The sequence below is a fragment of the Hesperophylax consimilis genome, chromosome 17 (genome assembly GCF_061612785.1).
Source record: "Hesperophylax consimilis isolate HC1 chromosome 17, BYU_Hcon_1.0, whole genome shotgun sequence".
NCBI classification, from domain to species: domain Eukaryota; kingdom Metazoa; phylum Arthropoda; class Insecta; order Trichoptera; family Limnephilidae; genus Hesperophylax; species Hesperophylax consimilis.
Genome location: NC_142852.1, coordinates 32,939,000 through 32,960,603, shown reverse-complemented (window position 1 = coordinate 32,960,603; position 21,604 = coordinate 32,939,000). Strand labels below are relative to the sequence as shown.

At 34.6% G+C, this 21,604-nt stretch overlaps 2 protein-coding genes and 1 long non-coding RNA gene across 3 annotated transcripts; 1 reads left to right on the top strand and 2 right to left on the bottom strand.

Annotated features, from left to right (window-relative positions):
• Nucleotides 1-7,855: 7,855 nt before the first annotated feature.
• Cpsf5 (cleavage and polyadenylation specificity factor subunit 5) lies at nucleotides 7,856-8,970 on the bottom strand. The gene has a single exon (XM_089642161.1). The coding sequence runs from the start codon at nucleotides 8,603-8,605 to the stop codon at nucleotides 7,913-7,915; it is 693 nt and encodes a 230-aa protein (XP_089498287.1). The 5' UTR covers nucleotides 8,606-8,970; the 3' UTR covers nucleotides 7,856-7,912.
• A 1,842-nt stretch (nucleotides 8,971-10,812) lies between these two features.
• On the bottom strand, nucleotides 10,813-19,399 carry LOC149416453 (uncharacterized). Its single transcript, XM_089642159.1, has 3 exons — nucleotides 19,211-19,399; nucleotides 16,051-16,186; nucleotides 10,813-13,268 (listed from the first exon to the last, which is right to left on the bottom strand). The coding sequence occupies exons 2-3, from the start codon at nucleotides 16,177-16,179 to the stop codon at nucleotides 12,888-12,890; spliced, it is 510 nt and encodes a 169-aa protein (XP_089498285.1). The 5' UTR covers nucleotides 16,180-16,186; nucleotides 19,211-19,399; the 3' UTR covers nucleotides 10,813-12,887.
• A 282-nt stretch (nucleotides 19,400-19,681) lies between these two features.
• Nucleotides 19,682-21,251, top strand: LOC149416452 (uncharacterized). Its single transcript, XR_016303704.1, has 3 exons — nucleotides 19,682-20,129; nucleotides 20,416-20,712; nucleotides 20,913-21,251. It is a non-coding gene; the product is annotated as an uncharacterized LOC149416452 (long non-coding RNA).
• The last annotated feature ends 353 nt before the right edge of the window (nucleotides 21,252-21,604 follow it).

Here is a 21,604-nt window from a genome sequence, read left to right as displayed (position 1 = left end):
ATTGGGGTATGTCGTTAGACTGAATGGGATGGTAAGAGGAGTTGGGAAGTGCCTGGCTAGTCAGATCTGGTCACTCAACATGGCTTAATGATTTTAGATGGCCTTTCACTGGGCCAATTTTTTTTTACATTACCTCCATACAGGGACCCAATTTTCATTTCAGTAGACAACTGCTCTCATGCGATAATTATCTACGTTGTCTATGGTTTTTCTATCATCGAGTAATTATCTACTAATTTTCTATAGAAAGCCACAGACATATGAATATATATACTAGAAATTAAAGATGAGGGGTAAAATCAACTGTTGAAGAACGAAGGGGGTAAAGCTGACTGTGATTCGTCAATAAATCAATCTGACAGTACATAGGCATCTCGCATTATAATATCACCATTTAGTTCTTAAAAGTAAAATCTGGTTTTGAATGAATAGACATTTTTACATGGGAGCGCAAATTACTCGCCACGTTATGGACAAATTTGCGAAGTCCAAATTCGGCAAAAAAAAATTCTTCTATTTTCAGAGTCGAATATTTCGTTTACGTATTTAGTTAAGACACTTTTATAAGTGTTCATAATTTACTTCCCAGTAACAACGATGCGCACACTTGAGAATCGCTACATTCGACCAGATGTATCTCGATGTAATAGTATATGTTTCTACAACTGATTCATATTATACGACGTGAATAAGCTTAAAATGATGCTTACATATGGAATGTAATACGACAATTGGGTTTATTCTCTTTTTCACATCTATTTTTACAAGTTTTCATATCACAAGCCACTATTTTGCCGTGTTATTTCATAAAATGCCTCGACCATAGCTCGACGCTAGTTCGAACAAGAATGATGACGTCACATTCTCAAGATTCACGGGAAGCCATACGCGAGCCCAGCCGGCTCCAATGGAACCGGTATGGGGAGTGGGGAATAATATGCTTTTAATCACTTAGGGCAGGTCTACTAATATTCATATGTCTATGTAGAAAGCGTATTTTGGAATTTCTAATAGATAATTATCTATTACAAAGCAGTAGATAATTGGACTATTGGTTTTAGTAGTAGTTCAACTGTCAAAAAGTGTTACTTGTACGGTTTGCGTGTGTCGTATTTTTGTTAATTATTATAAAAATGGTGAGTTTTGAAGATTTGACGTACATACAAGCGACCGAAGACATGGAACAGGCCGAATATTTAACTGAAAGGCCACCAAGAAATTTTTTTTCAAGAAATGATGCATTTAGTCTGAGTAATGAACTGTTCATAAAAATTTTTCGACTATCTAAACAATTGGTGCTCAAATTAATTGATCTATTGTCGCCTACTTCTTCAATGAACAACAAAGTGAATTGAAAATTGGTCAGTCGTAAACAGATGTATATAGAAAAATGTATCAAATCTATGGAGTTAAATACACGGGTTACCTTATAAAAAAATAAAATTGGTACATTTTTGTGTTGGTATTAATATCGGTTGTTTTACATTATCTACGACGGTCGAAAATACGCATTTATCGAAACAGTAGATAATTTATCGTGCGCGATCCTCGCATGCGAGCAATTGTCTACTGAAATGAAAATTGGGTCCCTGTAGGCTTGAGGAAAATCATTTGTTCAAAATCAAATGTTCTCAAGCTAAACAACCTGAAAAAAGTCTATTACGCACTAGTCCAATCATTACTTCAGTATGGAAACATTGGGTGGGGAGGTGCATATGAAAAATTTTTAAGCTCTGTAAAAGTGGTACAAAAACTAATTATAAAAGTAATTTTGAAAAAAAAACCAACATTCTCTTCAGCATCACTGTTCAAAATTTTCGAAGTACCAACAATTGAAGACCTCTATAAAAAAGATGCAATATTACTAATATATAAAGAAACTGTAATAAAAAAAACTTAAATTTAACTCATCCTTAAGGCATAAATTTAACATCCAAATTCCTCTATTTTCAACTCAACAAATGCACAATAATTACATTTACAAAGGCATAAGATATTTTAATAGTCTTCCCGAAGAAGTGAAAAAAATACCAGATTTTATTTTATTCAAAAAGAAGGTGAAATTTATCTTTAAAAAAATTAATATCACCTATCAAATGTTATAACTTCAATTCATGTTACAACCAAAATTAACGTCACAATCCTCTTTTAAGTTTATATTTATTGTACTGTATTTATGTTAATTACTGATATAAACATGAAATAATTGTGAAATAACTCCTACGCCAAGCTCAAGAGCTAGCACTCTTCATTGGAGTAGAAATTCAATAACATATGTTTTTCACTATTACCTATTATTACCTAATTTTATGTACAATGTAACAATGTTATAAGTTAAACAATAAAAAAATAAATAAATAAATTTCCCTCGGGGCTATTTCATCTTTGGAGATGGAGGAAGGAAGGAAAAAGGTATGAGGGGTGCGTAAGAATCTTGGGGAATGAATCCATCCATCTCGCTGCTGTGCAAGACGATGGGTCGAGACAGACCAGCTGGAGAGCTCAAGGCGCATCCGTCGCCAAGACACACCTCACATGATGAACCCGGATACTCCTGCTAAGTCACCCATAGCATTGTAAATACTTCAAGGGCGCTGTGTTAGATTTATCAGCGCCATGGTGCTTTTTTAAGTGGACGCTTGGAGCAGACTGCTCCAGTTGTGCCTGCACAGGGCCTTCAATTCATCTGGGCTGAACCAAGTGATTCCCTGACTAATGTTAGGTAGGACAATGAGGGTTCCATGATATTTCATCTAAATGAAAATTCAACACCTTTAAAAAGTGACATAGTGTCATTAACAGTGATGAAACAAAAACTAGGTTTAATAGTTACCTATGTAACCTAGTTTTTGTTTCATCATTTTTCATGATTTTATATCACTTTTTGGAGGTGTGTAGAATTTGTCATTTTGATGAGAACCCGGTCACCTCAAATGAGGTGAGGTGTGAATCAGCCAATTCTGGCAGAGCCAAAATATAATAATAATAATTGGATGACTTGTATAGCGCCGTTTTTGTGCAAAATCACCTCAAGGGCGCTGTACAAACTTATAATACATTTCTACAGTGATCTATGTTATAACTTAACTATTTATGGAGATAATATACAGTACAATACTTACCTGGTAGGTCACTTGAGATTAACACTTAAATAACATTATCTAATTGTTTATTAGCGAAATTTAGATACAAAATGTAGGACATAATTGGAAAATTGAATATAACTGGACTTTGTCTTAGGAATGGTATATTTAATTTAAGGGTACGACAGTTTAAAAAGGTATAGACAGCTTAATAATAATACATGTATATCTTTATTTAAGGAAGTTTGCACATTACAACTAAAAATGTATATTTGTGTATTGATTTGTAATTTTTTTTTAAGGTTATAAAATTAACAGAAAAATACAAAAATAATATGATGAAGGTAAAAAAGAAAATAAAAGTACAGTTAGTTGAGGTTTCTCAAATACCGCCTCACTAGGCTAGCCTGTGTTGAGGCAGAATTTTTCAAGTTACATCCTGATACTTTGAACATACCTATACTTGTATTAACACATTCTTTGCGGGAAACGAGAAAACTCGTCATACGCCTTTTTGCAGTAAGACGCGCGAGACGAGTTTACTCGTTTTGTTGCGCAAAGCGGTAAGGAGTGGGAAACTTGTAAACAAAGGGGTTCTAAATGGGTGCGGGGTCATGTGTTTTCTATTGTCGGCGGTACCCGATCTATCTACCTGTTAATACAATGAGTTTGAAATACAACAAAAAAATAAAATTGTTTTCGTGTATGTTCCGCTCACAAACTACGCAGTGAAACGCGGTACATGTGCAAGTTTTGCAATGTGCCCCTGCATAAAGGAAAGTGTTTCGAACGCTATCACACATTGAAGCACTATTAGGTTATAGTTTTTTTTATATGCATTGAAAATTTCTAAATAATCTTGTAATTTTGTATGAATAAATTTCGATTGTGAAATACTGTTTTTTCTATGATTCCCAAGAAAGTAGAAAGTTTTTGTCATAAAAAAAGGAATTACACATACATTGATAAGTAAATAAATAGAGAAATCTTTTTAAAGTAAAACACTGAAAGTTTCATCGAAAAATATCAAATATATCATAAGATATGAATATTTTGCGGAAAGTCTAATTTTGGCGCTAAAATTTAAAAAAACACCAGCCTCCAATTTGGCGGTAAAATGCCCGACCATATAGTGTTAAGATGTATTCGCTCAATAATGTGGTTATTTCAATAACTGCGAATTTGGGTGAATGCACCGGTAAAGGCCCTATTCTTATTTTTGATCCAAGTTTTTACATTGTCTTTGAAATTTTTTTGTGAATCACATTGTTTTATATTGTCTGGAAGAATGTTGTAGAGTCTTGTCGCAAAGTATTTAAAGTTTCGTTGACCAAAAGTAGTAAGTGTTTTCGGTATTTGTAGTAAGTTTTTGTTGTTGCTTCAAGTACATCGTGTATTTGAACTTTTTTCGCAGTAATTATGTATATTTGTGTACAGATGAGTTAGGATAGTTTTTGCGTATAGCTGCCGAACATCAAACACATTCACAATATTAAAGATTAGGTTCGAGCCTGTAATTATAGGTAGCCTAAGAATTATTTTTTAAATTGTTTTCTGAGCCTTTATGATTGGGTCTAGTGCAGATGAAGTGCCGCCTCCCCATGCTATGATACCATACTCAATAATAGATAGGGTCTAGTGCAGATGAAGTGCTGCCTCCCCATGCTATGATACAATACTCAATAATAGATAGGGTCTAGTGCAGATGAAGTGCCGCCTCCCCATGCTATGATACCATACTCAATAATATCCCCAGTATATTTTTGTAAGTGGGGTTTTCGGGGGTAACTCTCATACAAACATGCTGAATATGCACATTTATTTATTTATTACACGCCCTAGTGGGCTTTTCTTTAAAAAAAAAAAAAAAATACAAGCATTTTGTATCAGAGTAAACACTTAAAAATTAATACAATAAAGAAGAATGTAAACATAATGGCAAAAATGAATCCTCACGCATATAATTGAGTTTAAAAGATTCAACAAAACAAAATAGTAGAAGCGGAGAAGTTATATGGGTACATAGGTCTATTTGTGTCTAGAAGAATAAAAGTGATATATATATATATATATATATGAGAATATACAACATTTATACTGATTAGTTTTCAAATGAAATATATCACCCAGATCAGAAAGATTGTGAAGTCTCAGAATGGGAGAATTTTGGTAAGCTAGTGTCGGTGTTATTGAAGTAAAAAGGTAAGAAATGTCGGTATGATTTTTTGGGAACATGGATATTGATACATTGAAGTAATTCGGGACAGTCAATTTTAAAATGTAGTATTCTTTGTAACAGTATTAAATCTGTGCTTATTCTTCTTTCTGAAAGTTTCAATAGAGACATTAATAATGACACATAATGTATTGCCGATACAAAAACCCCTCGCAATTTTTTTATTAGTAATACAAAATATTTGTATTAAAACTTCATGCAGGCGAAAACAAAGGTCCCATTCGAGAAAATGGATTTTATTTTAAATAGAAATATATTTGATAATAATTCATGTCACCAGAATAAATGTCCGACAATAATTTTATTTTATCGTATAGTGATTTGTTTTTGGGGTATTATGCCATGTTACGCTACCTACTTCTTTAGACAACGTTTAGAGAGCATTGCAGTGTCCATCATCGAGGCAGATGTGTAATTTTGTAACTTTATTTTATCTGTCTTATATCTCTATATATATATAAAAAATTGTGGTTTTCCGCATCTGTCTGTTTGCGCGCTTAGTTTTTGATAGGGTATCATTTAGCAAATTTCTTCCGAAAGGTTTATACAGGGTGTATCGGCACGTACCCGACAAACTTTAACCAGCTATTCCTTAGCACCAGAGATGTGCTTTATTTCAAATAAATCCATTTCAAATGGAAATGCAAAATGGGTATTTTCCATTTTAAATGCTTTTCTAAAAACCATTTTGCATTTTAAATGCTTTTCTCAATGCATTTTCCATTTTAAATGCTTTTTTGCAACATTCTTCCTACTATCTCCACTCATCTTCTTTTCATAAGCCCCAAATATCAGTCGGTCCTCAACCTCGCTATGAGAGATAATTTATATTTGTCAAGTTGCTCCCTGGTAGGAGCCCTGGCAATTGAGTGATACCATTACAAAAAATACTGATTCAAATACTGAACATGGGGCCATGACGCTGTAATATTAAATGTTAGATTTCTATGTTTTTACGTTGGCAACATTAGTCCCGCGCAAATTTTTTGTGGTTTCATAATCTGTAGTCGTGGTGTTTTTGGATTTACTATCGTGTAATATGTTTGTTCTACATTGATTTCCATTATTAAATGACAAAATTGTTTAAAAATTCTATAATTATTTTAATTGTTTGACCTGAGAAACCATTTTGCATTTTCAATGCATTTTGAAAATAGGTATTTTGCATTTGAAATGCTTTTCTAAAAACCATTTTGCATTTTGCATTTTCAAATGGAAAAGTTTTGACCCATTTCCATTTAGAATTTCAAATGGTTTTGGGTACCCATTTTGCACATCTTTGCTTAGCACATTTGGAGTAAAAAATGCTATGGGCACTTTGCTGTCCGGTAACATTTTTTTTCAATTAAAAACAAATAAATCCACACTCCATCACTGTCATTGGCATTGTTTCTCGTGTTCAACAGCTGTTATTAGCAAGTGTGTCAAAAAGCGTCCTCGCTCTTTCATACACACTAAATAATAATAGTTAAAATGAGACGAATGGTGCCATGCCATTCCATTGTGATTGTAAAAGCGCGCGAATGTAGGTACGTACGTACATTATTCAACTAAACTCGAATAAAATATTGCCAGTTGGGTTTTCAAACTTTGACAAAGGATAAAACAGTGGTGAAAATATGAATAGTAAATTTTTTATTAAAAAAAATGTTACCGTAGAGCAAAGTGCCCATAACATTGTTTACTCCAAATGTGCTAAGGAATAGCTGGTTAAAGTTTGTCGGGTACGTGCTGATACACCCTGTATATAATACATGCATATTACATTTATAGAAAGTAGAGAAAAGTTTCCGAGCAATGGCGTCAGCTATTTAACTGAAGTTAAAGTCAGTGTCAAGTGATGTTTTATGTATGTATTTTTATTACAAAAGAAAACTTCCGCAACTCCGGTTGCATAAGTGTAAAGAACCAGTTCTGTAGGTTTAAATCATCATCACTTTTGGCTCTACAACCCCTGGTGGGTCTTGGCCTCCTCAAGAGTCTTCCTCCACTCATCTCGGTCCCGCGCCAGCTCTCTCCAGTTTCGAAGCTCCAAGGCAGACAAATCTTTGAGGACGTTGTCGCTCCATCTTAACCTTGGCCTTCCCAGGCTCCTTCTCCCTATCGGTCTTGAGCTCAGCAGGGACTTTGGTTCTTGATGCTCGGTCATTCTCTCCACATGACCTAGCCACCGAAGTCTTCCCAGTGACATGAATTTTAAGGTTTAAGTTTAAGGTTTAAATATGGTTTCCTTTTGATAACATGTTAGACAAGAGACAAAAGACAAGAATTTGAAGACGGGGAAGACTTAGTTCACATTTTTAAATACATTTAGTTGGGACCTGCACAAAGAGAATGATATAGAATTATCGGACAGCAATGTCTTTCCCGCCATTCAAGTAGGACCTGCGTAAAAGGTACAACTGCCCTTCCAACTGGAAGTGTGTTAATACAAAACTTTTGTACTAATACAAAGAAAAAGATTAACTGACAGTATTCCACTTTGACCCCAGCCATAACAGGATTCCATTATACAGTCAATAAAAAAAACAAGAAATGCCTTAAACATACTTTATTCTGTATTCATTAATAATAATATTGTTTTCAAGAGATCCTACATATAGATGAAATTGAACCGGCACAGGCTCTGCGATAGCGATGAAATAATCGGCCCATAACCCTGAGAATTGTCGTACAGCTCAAACAGTGGTGCGGCAACCAGCTTATAGTTCTTGGGTACGGCGAACAGCGCCTTGTCTTGCAGCTGCACCAGAAACAGGCGCTTGTGTTCCTTGGGGTTAGTGATGTGAGGGGGAACGTACGGATACTGCGGAGGCTCAAAGTTCGGTCTCCACCAGTTACCGATTGTGTCTTCTATCACCCATTCCTGTCGCACGCCATCCTGACGTCCAAGCGTCTCGCTTAGCAAACGTTTAAGACCTTCGATCTCGTCTTCTCCAGTGTTAAGCTCCCCGCCAGGTAGTTTAAAGAAGGTGGTGCCGAGTTGCAGCAGCAACACGTGAGGAAGACCGTGCTCGTGGACTAAGAGGACTCCTTCTACTGAGCGCCGCATCCCGATGCGTTCAAACTCATCACGCATACGTTGGAATCGTGCTGGGACTGACGGATCTTTCTCGAATAGTGGCTCTTTGGTTCCAAACGTGTAGTTCGTCAAAGGATACAGATGTATCGATCTGCTCAGCGTCTGACTCTGCTGGGTGGGTGTTCCTGTCTGCACTGTGCCGGTGGACAGCTTTCGCGGCCAACCGCTGCCCGTCTTATTTACTCCGGGAGATGGTGTTGCCATTTTAGGATGAATAGCGCTCAAGCTGTTATAAATACAAGCGAATGTTATAAAAACAGTCGCTAAACGTTTAATATTATATCTAAATACCTTTTAACGTCGTTTAAAAGTCAGTTTTTTGACATCGTATTTTGACAGACGCCAATTTTGATGCTGTGATTTGTAGGTTAGTATTGTTTTGTCGCAACTTTGTAGCTTTGAACAGCGGTTTCGGGTTCGGTGTCGAGTTTATCAGGCCGTGCGGCTAGCCATGTATGTAATCTCACTATTTATTTATTACTGCACTTATAATTGACCGTATTTTGCTTTCAGAAGTAGAATTCCGGAACTTTAACTGATAGTGGAGCACAAACAAGCGGCATTTTCTTCCATAGACAACCAAACAAATTTCATAGAGCTGTGAATATAGTAATGGTCATAAATATACCACTCTCGTAATGGATATCTTCAAAATAATCGGCACATTTAATCTTTTAAATGGGATATTGGCACGAACGATGTTTTTTCTTCTTCTTCCAGAGACTTCTGACCATAAATAAACCACCCACCTTCTGACGCCCGATTTAAACTTAGACCTCCCTGATTTCTTCCAGATTTGCCAATTCTGGATGCTTCTGGTAGTCGAATGATTTTTTAAAATTTCTCTTTATCTGACTTCACTCTACGTATCAGAGCGTTGATAAACAACAATAGTAATTATGTATTGCTTGCTTATATCATTTTGAAAACTAAACATATCCCAAACTATCCAAAGAGATTCCGAAAATAAGTTAAATCAACAAATTTAATTTGATTTAACATTATTTTATGATATATACGAAATTTTACCGTGACTTTTACTTGGTTTCTCCAGAAATTAATTGGAAATAGTAATAAAAAGTTGTTCAAATAATCAAGATAATGAAAAAAAAATCATTTTTATGTTGGTACTTCTGTAGAGCGGTTTATTTAAAAATTCTAACAAAATTTCACAGACAGTAACATTATTTTCTTTGCAAATATTTCTAATTTGGACCTTTTCCGTCCCCTATTCTTGTGACAGTGAATATAATAAAAAAAACACTTCAAAATGAATAAGAAATTCTCAAAAAAATGATCATTCCTTTGGGGATTGTTACGATGATGACGACCACTTTAGACTTAGATAATATTGAAGATTTCACTACCAAAAGTATTATTGATTAATTTTTGGGTTATTATGCCATGTAGCGCTTCCTCCCCCTAAAGCCTTAGATGAATTAATATAATGAATATAGGTAACTGAGACAATGCGCGTGGTTTCACTGAACTAAGGCCACTGGACATACTTTAGCATTCAATTCATATACATGTTCTTTGAATGGCAAAATTTTTTGTTCTATTAGTATGAATATAACGTGTTTTGTACTTTTCGTTGGATTAGTATGAATATAACGTGTTTTGTATTTTTCGTTGTATTAGTATCGTTGTGTTCCCACAAACAGTTCTCCAAGTCGTTATAGAAGGAGATTTTAAAGAATAAGTTCTTTGTGTTAAATCAGGGATTTATTATACAGGGTGTATCGGCACGTACCCGACAAACTTTAACCAGCTATTCCTTAGCACATTTGGAGTAAAAAATCTTAAGTGCACTTTGCTGTCCGGTAACGTTTTTTTTTAATAAAAAAATTATTATTCATATTTTCACCACATGTCACCACTGTTTCATCCTTTGTCAGAGTTTGAAAACCCATCTGGCAATATTTTATTCGAATTCTGTTGAATAATGTACGCGTGTACCTATATTGGCGCGCTTTTACAATCACAATGAAATGGCACGGCACCATTCGTCTCATTTTTAACTATTATTATTTAGTGTGTGCGAAAGAGCGAGACGCTTTTCAACACACTTGCTTATAACAGCTGTTGAACACGAAAAGCAATGCCAATGACAGTGATGTAGTGTGGAGATTTTTAATTTATTTGTTTTTAATTGAAAAAAAATGCTACCGGACAGCAAAGTGCCAATAACATTTTTTACTCCAAATGTGCTAAGGAATAGCTGGTTAAAGTTTGTCGGGTTAGTGCCGATACACCCTGTATACTTGCCATAGTCTCACCGGCTCTACGCGGTTGAGAGCAATTGGGACTCTTGTGCGGTACTCATTGGAAGTGCTTTAACTCCACAGGCTCTGGGACAACAGGGATGTTTATGCGGTATTGCACAAAAAAAAACACAAAAGTGGGTTCCATAAACATTTATTATTTACTGTTTTTGAAAAATGATTTTCATTAGAGAATTTATATTGGCGTGTTTCAAATTAGAACACATTTTAAATTTTTGGCATTCGAACGGTTCCCGTTAAACGACTTTTCTTGGCCCGTTTAGGCTTTTGATTAAATTGCAATCAGCTGACAAGCATAACAACGGTCATATTTCTACGCTATTTAGAATTTTCGACAGTCGAACGATCCCCGTTAAACGCTGATTCTTGGCCCGTTTAAGCTTTTCATTAAATTGCGAACAAAGCAAGCACAAAACCATGACTATTGTGCTTGACAGCTGATCACAATTTGATTGAAAGCTGATTCAGGCCGATAATCGTCGAAATGTGATGATTTGATACAACTCAACCAAATATCGTTTTTTTGTTTGTTTTGCTACTAGCGCAAATTGAAAAATAATGGAATATTTTTAGTGTTTGACAAATCAGTTCCAATTTTGAAATAAAATATTATACTTGTCTTAATACCATCAGTTAATTTTTTTAAAATAGGCATTTAAATTCAAAGCAAATTTGAGTTCATTGAACCAGATTTCACGCGGGACTAACGCACAGCACAGACAACCGGAATTAGTATTCTTGACTAAGGCAGATCTGTGAAAAATCACAATGGATAAATCTTTGACAAAACAGTTCAAATTTGTAAAATTGAATTAATTTTCTGTTAAAATATTACATTATAGATGGGTACTCAGTTTATCGTTTGTCTGAATTCTTCGCACAATCAGTTCTAATTTTGAAAATGACACTTAAAATTCTAAGCAGATTTCATGCAGATTAGAAAATCGAAATTAGTATTATTTTTATTTAACTTAAATATAAATGTCAAATATATCATTAATTGTGAAGATAAGTTATTCTCTCTTAAACGTTAAGTTATTCTCTCTTAAACGTCTAAATATTAGAAAATAAAAGGAAAAAAAAACTAAAGGTGCTGGCGAATCTATTGCCAAACAATAAATTGTCTTGGCGGTCAATAGTCTTGCCCGGCAAGGTGTCGGCCGGCAATATTGTCGTGTCTCGTCAAGATTGCCATAATTGAATATGATTTACTGTAATAACTCCACCAAACTTGCATAAACTTCAAAACTTGCGAAATTATTACGTACTTACTATTAGTTCTGAGAACATTAGACCTCACGTCCAAAAATGATTTTTCTAATTTTCCCTTATTTAATAAATAAAAAACCAAAATTTCCTCTGAAATCATTTGTAAGTAGGTACTTAAATTCCTACCTACTTAATAAACCAAATATTAGATGTAACATTTTTTCAAATATTCAAATAAGGAATTATACAATTTGTCCAAACAAATCTCCACTATTTCAAAGACAATAATTATTTCTTTAAACTTTCTTCAGGCAGGTAGGTACCATAAATTTTAAAAAGAAAGTCCAAATAAATGCGACGATTTAAACATTAAAATGGCCACCATTTTGAAACGGAAACAAAACATACAGACAGATTAAATGCAAAATGGTTTAGTCAAAATAGGACTTTGCAACGCTCAGTCAAATATTAATCATGTACGAAATTACGACAGTTTTAGTTGCGGGTAGGTGGCGGACAGAAACCCAGAAAATCGTTTCACAACCGAGCTGTTGAACTCGAGGGCGATTTGTAGTTGTCAATGTTAACCATCTTCAAATGTCGGGCGCACGTTTGGCGTGTTTCTCGACTATGCAACGGTGCCGAAGGGATCAGTGATGCTAGTTCCTCGAAGCGTCTTACAATGCAATACCTGTAGAACAAGGATAGCATTCCCACCGGTCTGTGCTCTAAAGATTGCAATCAATTTGTCAAGAGAGGGGAATCTAACCTGTTTCTGCACAGAGTGCAGGGTTTTTTTTCAAGCGTTTTGCCAAATTCAACAGTGGGGCGCACCGATTTGAAGAGGGTCAGCAGTTGTGTATTCTTTACAATATGTGCGGGCCCTTCACAGAGGCTAACTTGACTTAAAAGAAAAACAAAGTTACGATAAAGATTTTAAACTCAAACAACTAGGAATTAGAGTAATGAGCGACTTTTTGAATAATTTTCGATTAATCCTCAAACCCTTCTGTGTAAGTCATTTCCTTTCTCCTCTGCTTCAGTTTACTGTACATTCTGCCCTTCATTAATCGCTTTTCTCGCTGCTCCGGCGTCTCATTCTGAAGTCTCCGTTTCTGATTATCGCTTAGCTGCTTCAGCCTTCTCTGTCTCTGCTCGGGCGTTTGTCGTAGAAGTCGGAGCTTCCGATAGTAGCTAGCTTCGATCTTCATGCGTTGAATTCTTTCTTCTTCCGTTTCGTTTACTGGCGGTGTTGTGTGTAGTTTAGGCAGCGATTGTCGGGGTGCAGTTTTACGTTGATTCGTTTGCGACGGTTCTGGTTCGTCATCTTCTATATATATAGTTTCTATCGGTGTGATGTGTTCTGATGTGTCCTGGTGATTAAAAGAAAAACATATTAAATTGATGAAAGACCGGTTTCGAAACACCCGTTCCTTCCTCAGGACAAAATATTTATTAAATTAATATTACAAATTATTAGGTGTAGAAGTGGTGATGGAGGCGTGACTAGGGATTAGTGAAGAGTGGGGGGGAGGAGATAGAACGGACGGTGAATGGAAACATGTCTAAGAGAGGGATGTAAGATAGTTTTTAAATTTTTTTATTAATAATAATAAGAGACATTTTTATGAAGGCATCTCTTAATTTATAAGGCTTTTAAGTTATCTAAGTATTTTTATTTTTATTATTAACACTAGTTCTACCTTCTACGCCGGTCCTGCTTGAATGGCGGGAAAGGCTGTCCGATAATTTTATATCAATCTCTTTGTATGAATCTCCAACTATATATTTTTTTTTTAAAAAGAAAGACAAACATTCCCGGGTTACGAATAACTCAACAATGTTTGAAAATCTCCTACTACCACCACAGAAAGCCGAAAATGTTGATTGTGTTGTGATGGAGGACTTAGCCAGCCGAGGAATCGAACACGCGACGCTCGGGTGAGACCCAAGCGCTATGCCCACTCAACCACTGACCGGTATATGAATATGTATTTAAAAATGTGAACCAAGTGAACCTCGTCTTCAACTTCTTGTCTTTTGCTTGGAAGAATATTTTATCAAAAGGAAATTATATTTAAACCTGTAGAACGGGTAATACTTCCTAACACTTATCGCGGAAGTTTTTTGTTTTTATTTGTATTAAGGCGAACTGAGTTCTGCATGTTTCTGTAGGCGAATGTGTGGATGCACGGTTAGGTAGAAACTGTGCAGGTGTGTGGGTCGAGCGCGATTCGGTAATCCTCGGCAATGCTCGTGCATTGATGTGAGTCATTCTGTATAGAAACGCGCGCTCGCAAACAGCATTAAATTAAGCTCATGTAAAGACACTAAATAAAGTAACACTTTTCATTCAAAATAGATATTATTTAATTATTCAATCCATCCTCTTAATCCTGCTCAAACAATTTGTAACTAGCTTTACCCCGCCACGCGTTGCTGTCTGTGCAGATAGACAAACAATAGTACGAGTTGCGTTTACGTCGAACAGATAACCCTGTTTTTTTTTTAATGTATGTTTTTACCCTGTCACCTGTGACATCTATATAATATAGGTAAATAAAAACACACGCGTATTCGGATGCAAAGTTCTGTCAAAATTACAAAGCAATTTGTGAAGAACTTTTGGAGATTTAAGATTTTGAACAATCAAATATTTACATTTTTATTTATATAGATCAATTGAGGTGTGGTGTGTATTATTTTCAAGGATATAACAGTTTAAAACAAAATCCATTTTCTCGAAAGAGACTTATGTTAAAATGTAGAATATTTATGAATTTATAAAATATTTATTTATTGAATAAAATAGAATATTGTCGAATCTAAATTTAAACGGAATTAATAGATGTCACTATGCGTCCAGTATCTTTTGGGCATTTGTGGGGTAAGAGAGAACTGCGGGCGGGTGTTCAAAACTAGTTTGAAAACCTTTTTTGAAACTTTCGAAACTATCCCCGCAGAACAATGTCGGATGTGCAAACATGCAGTTTTGCAGTACAGCTGTTTGAAGTTTTGTTTCTGCATTTTTGCTGTTTTTGAGATTAAGAAATAAAGTGATGTTTGATATTTTGCATTAAGTCCAAATTATTCAACCTTTTGAAGGACGGAGCATAAACACAGAAAAATATTAGTGGAACCTAAAGTTTTATGAGCCCAAACGATGTTGATTTTGTTATTCATAAATTTTTCCGAGCATTAAGGTCAAAATCGCATCGAAATTATTCAGACAAGGATATTAGAATGCTAGCATTTTCTTCGGAGATCCATCTGTAGTCCACTGGTTACTTGAGAAATATATTGTCAAAAAGCAGAAATTAAACTTTAAAAAGATCTACTGCAAAACTACAGATTTGCACATTTGAAATCAAGAGAACCAACACTCATAACATGCCTTGCCTGTGGGTGCTAAGGAAAGTTTGGATGCAAACAGAATCAACACTTATAACATGCCTTGCTTGTGGGTGCTAAGGAAAGTTTGGATGCAAAGAGAATCAACACTTATAACGTGCCTTGCCTGTGGGTGCTAAGGAAAGTTTGGATGCAAAGAGAATCAACACTTATAAGGCGCCTTCCCTGTGGGTGCTAAGGAAAGTTTGGATGCAAAGAGAATCAACACTTATAACATGCCTTGCCTGTGGGTGCTAAGGAAAGTTTGGATGCAAAGAGAATCAACACTTATAACGTGCCTTGCCTGTGGGTGCTAAGGAAAGTTTGGATGCAAAGAGAATCAACACTTATAACGTGCCTTGCCTGTGGGTGCTAAGGAAAGTTTAGATGTAAAGAGAATCAACACTTATAACGTGCCTTGCCTGTGGGTGCTAAGGAAAGTTTAGATGTAAAGAGAATCAACACTTATAACGTGCCTTGCCTGTGGGTGCTAAGGAAAGTTTAGATGCAAAGAGAATCAACACTTATAACGTGCCTTGCCTTTGGGTGCTAAGGAAAGTTTGGATGCAAAGAGAATCAACACTTATAACGTGCCTTGCCTGTGGGTGCTAAGGAAAGTTTGGATGCAAAGAGAATCAACACTTATAACGTGCCTTGCCTGTGGGTGCTAAGGAAAGTTTGGATGCAAAGAGAATCAACACTTATAACGTGCCTTGCCTGTTGGGTGTTAAGGAAAGTTTGGATGTAAAGAAATTCAAGACTTACTTCAGATCCTTGTTCCTGCAGTAAATTCAAAGGGTCCGAATCCGTTTTGAATTGATTGTTATATTCAAAACTGGGTTCTTTGGGTGTTTTTCCGTGGTACATCCTTAGAAACTCCTTTCTTTTCGGCATCTTATCACTAAAATAACACAAAATTAATTACATAATGAGGCACAATCGACAACATAGAACTGTCTTGTGGAGATGTCCAAAATAATTTCAGTTTTACTTGACTTATTTTTTTGAACTTGTAAATTCTATTGTACCTGACAATTGGGTGCATTTTTTACGTGAAAATAATATTATTGTATCGTAATAAGTATTTGTCGTGCCACGTCTTCCACGGGCGTTTCACTTCTTCAACCATTCACTTCCACGCTTCTTCGCTCATCACTTACATCTTATTTTACCACAAATAATAATGTGATTCATGTTTACCTCGGGTATCCGAGACTTTTTATACTTTCCACTTCATGTAGTTTTATGAAATCCGCATTGTTACGGTTAAAAGACTACATTATGTTGATTTTAACTCGTTCCAATGCAGAGATATTGTGTTAAGTTTTCCTCGGACGTCACCGACTACTTCTACCATTCAAACCATTTTCTAAACACTCCTGACATTAATAAGAACAGACTTTGAAATTTTTATCGCATTCGGATTAATGGCGTAGGTTTCGCGTAAGAGACAAACAAAGAAACATTATTTTTATCTTTACATAGTATAAAACAAATTCGTTATCCGCGTCTGTCTGTTTGTGCGCTTAGTTCTTCTAAACTACGCAACGGATTTTGATAGAGTTTTCACTATCATTTAGCGAATTTCTTCCGGAAGGTTTATATATATATATATAAATATATGCATATTACATAGAAAGTAGAGAAAAGTCGATGTTTTGTAATCAAGTCGTAAAAAAATATTTTCGGGCGCTTATATTGCTAACATTGCTGGCATCGCCTTAACATAGTAATTTGAAATAACATAACTTTTTATATTGTCAAACACTGAAGATATTCAAACCAAAAGAAATGTATTTTAATGTCCGCTGGTCCAAATTAAGGTCGATAAATTGATCCCTTTTGCGGAAAAACAGCGTTATGCGATAAGGGAGATTTGCGATATTGGCTGTTAAACATTTCGTTTGACTGCAGTGACTAAATACACATGGAAAGTCTAATTAATTTATATGTAATAAGATATTTTAATTAACAAACAACATGTTTTATGTATTCTAATCGATTCATTCATAAGTTTTGAGTAAAAGAAAAAAAATTATATCACCATATTTCCAAATTCTAGATATGTTAGGAATAATCTGTAAATAGTATAAAACAAAATCGCTGTCCGCTTGTTTGTTTGTGCGCTTAGTTCTTCTAAACTACGCAACGGATTTTGATATGGTTTTCACTATCATTTAGAGAATTTCTTCCGGAAGGTTTATATATATAAATATATGCATATTACATTGAAAGTAGTGAAAAGTGGATGTTTTGTAATCAAGTCGTAAAAAACATATTTTCGGGTGCTTACATTGCTAACGCTGGCTAAACCTTATGAGATACATCAAAATAATGTACTATGGAATTGTATATCTTAAAAAGGCCTACAGAAAAGTCCTTAATGGTATATGTCTATCTCTTAAGGATAATCCCTAGCAACGCCAGGAACATGTCAGTTAGCATATATATATATATAGAAAAGCAATTTCCATATGTGAGTGTCCTACAGACTCACAAACTACTGGACCGATTTCGCTGAAAATTTCGAAGTTTGTTCTTTTTAGTGCCAGGAATGTTTAGAGAGTTTAGTTTGAATGGTAGAAGAATTCGGTGACTCCCGAGGGAGACTTAACGAACTATCTCTGCACTGGAATGCGATGCGTCTAATAAAGGTAGTTTTTTGTTAGTGCTAAATTTCTCACTAGATGGCGTCGAGACATATTATATCCTCATTTATTGGTGAAATATTTTTGACTTGTAAAATATTATTATTTTTTAATGATAAACTGATGTTTATAAGACAAGGTTTTATGCGTCCGTGTCATAAACTTTTCTTTTTTGGTTTAAATTTAATTTAATGTTGTTATTATTTTAAATTTACATATATGTATTTTTTTTAAATGATATTATTGTAGAGCTGCACATCTTGATACAGGAATGCCCTAGTGAGATGTGCAGAGCATGCTTTTTATGTAAAAACTGTTTTTTGAATGAAATAAATAAATAAAATATGCGTAGTATAAAGGATAACAAATAATTATAAGCAATAATTAGTACATATTGAATCATTTTGCGGGTTGGATATAAGCCGACATAGCTCAGTGGTTTCAGAGCACCTGACCGGACATCAGAAGGCACGGGTTCAATTGCCGTTGGCGGCATTTATTTTTACTCGGGAGATATTTTCAATTTGTATTGATATTTCAGGCGACTAATTATTGCTTATAATTATTAATAATAAAATAAGTTATTTGCGTATATTTACAAATCAAATATAATTCCTTGGCTTTGACTGTTGTTTGCCGAGAAATTAAAACACATTCCCACCACACACGAGGGTATTTCGTCACTTTTTTCAATACAAATTACTTAGAGATAGCATACAACCTCACGCGATGCGTGACAGTTTAGTACTAAAACTACCAAATCGAAAGCACTACAATTGACGTACTTTTTGCTTGCCATTTGAGATTTCTACAGCGTGTCTATATATATTGTAATGTCATTTAGAGATATCCTCACGTGACGCGAAACAGTTTTGTACTAAATTGAAAGGACGGCAATTAATGTATCATTTGCTTGCCTCTTTAAGATCTCTACAACGTGTCCTGTAGACTTTTAATGTAATGTCATTAATAATATCCAATTGTTGACGGTATCTAGATGTTAATTCCAACGGCTAGTTATATTTCAATATGTAAAGTACTAATTGTGACCTCTCTTTCTGCTAAATTTCTCCTCAATGAGAAAGAGGGAGAGGCTTCAATAGAGCTATTGGCGGTATGCCATTACTGACAAGTATTTAAACCTGCCATTAAGAGCTCAGTGGTAACCTCTCTATCTGCTTCATGTGTTCTTAATGAGAAGGAGGAAGAGGTTAAAATGGAGCCAACGGCGGCATTAATTCCTCTCATAGATTTAATAAATTAGTAATAAAAATTACCTCTCTGTGTAAACTTAGTTTACGACTAAATGATCATCAAATTCAGAGAAAGCATCAATGGTACAGGTTTATTTTGCTCCGATGAAGAGAACAGTCCAAAAGCGAATTCATAAAATTATATGAAAAAGCTTTTTTTCGGTAATATTCAATAACAAACGAATAAAGAATATTATTTTTATTTTGACACCTCCCAGCGAGTTTTTTCTATGGAAAATGTTCAAGAACAAAATCAACGTATGTTTTTTTGCCATAATAAGCTTTAATGTAACGTGCTTAAAAACTATTTTAGCAAAAAAGGTGAAACATAATAACTCCCAACAAGCTTTTCTATGCAAAATACTCGATGCATCAAACAAAGCTTTAAGGCCCGTTTATAATAGGAATAAGCGGTAAGAATAAAAAAAGGCCCGTTTATAATAGGAATAAGCGGTAAGAATAAGCCGTAAGGCCCTAGGCCGTAGAAGTTGGAAGATAGGAAACCTGTGTATCCGTTTATAATAGATGGCAATAATCTCTTATTTTTTTCCATAACCGAAAAGATGGTCCAACTTTAACTTTTGCGGTTACGGATTACAGAAAGCTGAGATATATACCGAGATTTATGTATTTTCGATCGATACTCTATGGATCTACTATTTGACAAGAGTGGTTAAATTCAGGTTTATTCATGTATTTGACAATCGAATCGAACAATAATTTTGTGAACAAGTATTTACGCGGAGTTAGATATTTTACCGAATTTTATATATAAATTTGCTGAAGACGAAAGTGATAAAAATAATGGATATAAATGACGCAGAATTGATTTCTTGGGTCGAGCAATTTCGTCATTTATATGACAAGAAAGAAAAAGATTATAAAGACCGAAATGTCGTTGAAAACTCCTGGTTATTTATTGGTAACAAATTGAAAGCATCAAGTGAGTGTAATACAATATGTTTGATAAATATTAATACTTCTATATATTATTACTAACATCAGAGATTTACACATTTTTTATCGTTTTGTATGCGCACATAAAAAGTTAGGTTATTTTGTTAGGGAAGGCTCTCTAGCTCCTTATCTTTTTAAATGTGAATCAATTGATACTTTAACGTATAAGTTTCAATTAGTTTAAGTGCGCTGAATACACGTCACATACAATTTTATATAAAATAATCTGGATGGAATACAGTTGTACAAACAATTATAATTATTGCTTCTAGGTTCTGAATGTAGATTGCGATGGATTGCCTTGCGGAGTCGATTTGCAAAAGAACGATGCAAATTTGAACGATCTGGATCAGGAGCATCAGGTCACAAAGAATGGCCACTAATGAAAAATTTATCATTTTTATACGAATATGTAAAACGACGGAAAACATTTGGTAACGTCGAGTTACCAAACAATGATACTGAAAATGATTCTCCAGATTTTTGTGATGAATCACTTACATACGATGACATTCAGTTCCTTGATGGAACATCAAAAGAATATGTGGAAAATCTGGACGAACAAACTGGTTTGTGATTTTATTTAAAAATTTTATAATATGGCTTTATAGATACTATCATCAGACACTTTCGGTTGTAGCAATTATGTTTATGTTTGAATGTATAAAGTAAAATTGAGAATGATTTTATACAGCTGATGAGTGATTCTTCCATCTATAATGATTTGTCTCGATTATAAACATAGTAATAATACTAATTAAATTTTCAGTTACGCTTGAGGGTTTTGGTGTCATACCAATGGACGAGACCATAGAATCTGTAGGCTGCACTCCGAGAGCAACAAAACGCCCGCGCTCCAGATCCACACCATTAAATGAACAAAATCCCAACATAGCATCCGTCCAAGCCAAAATGGATGAAGCCGTAGAAGTTTTCAAAAAATTTGTAACGGACAAAAACACTTTGAGTGTAGAAGAAAATTCATTGCAAAACTTTTGCAATTCACTATATGCTGATATGAAAAATATAGAAAAAACTAATTTGATAAAGTGCAAAATAGAAATTATGCAAGTAATTTCCAAATATTCTGAGTAATACATATTGCATAATATGTATTACTCAGAATAATTGGAAATTTATATATATATAATTTTACATAAATTGTATTTTTTTTCTAAACACGATCTGTACAATTTTTCTTCAAGTGAAAAAAAAATAAAATAAAATAAAAGACAATAAAAATTGCTATTTTTTTTTAATCAACATTTATTATTAAAAAAAAAATAATAATTACAAAGGCGATGTCTGATCTGTCTTACATTAAGGATACATTGAGTTTTCATTTATTGAGACTTCAGTTTACTAGAGTGTAAACGCATTAAAAACTTACTAAATCTCGATATCACTCTGGTCTGGATCCTCTTGAAATATGTGCCCACTGCCAAGGAACTGCCCCTTCAT

Coding starts and splice junctions, on each gene's coding strand:
- Cpsf5 (XM_089642161.1), bottom strand. CDS start 8,605: ATGGCAACACCATCTCCCGGAGTAAATAAGACGGGCAGCGGTTGGCCG.
- LOC149416453 (XM_089642159.1), bottom strand. CDS start 16,179: ATGCCGAAAAGAAAGGAGTTTCTAAGGATGTACCACGGAAAAACACCC. Junction 13,269..16,050: donor TGCAGGAACAAGGATCTGAA/GTAAGTCTTGAA, acceptor TTTAATCACCAG/GACACATCAGAACACATCAC.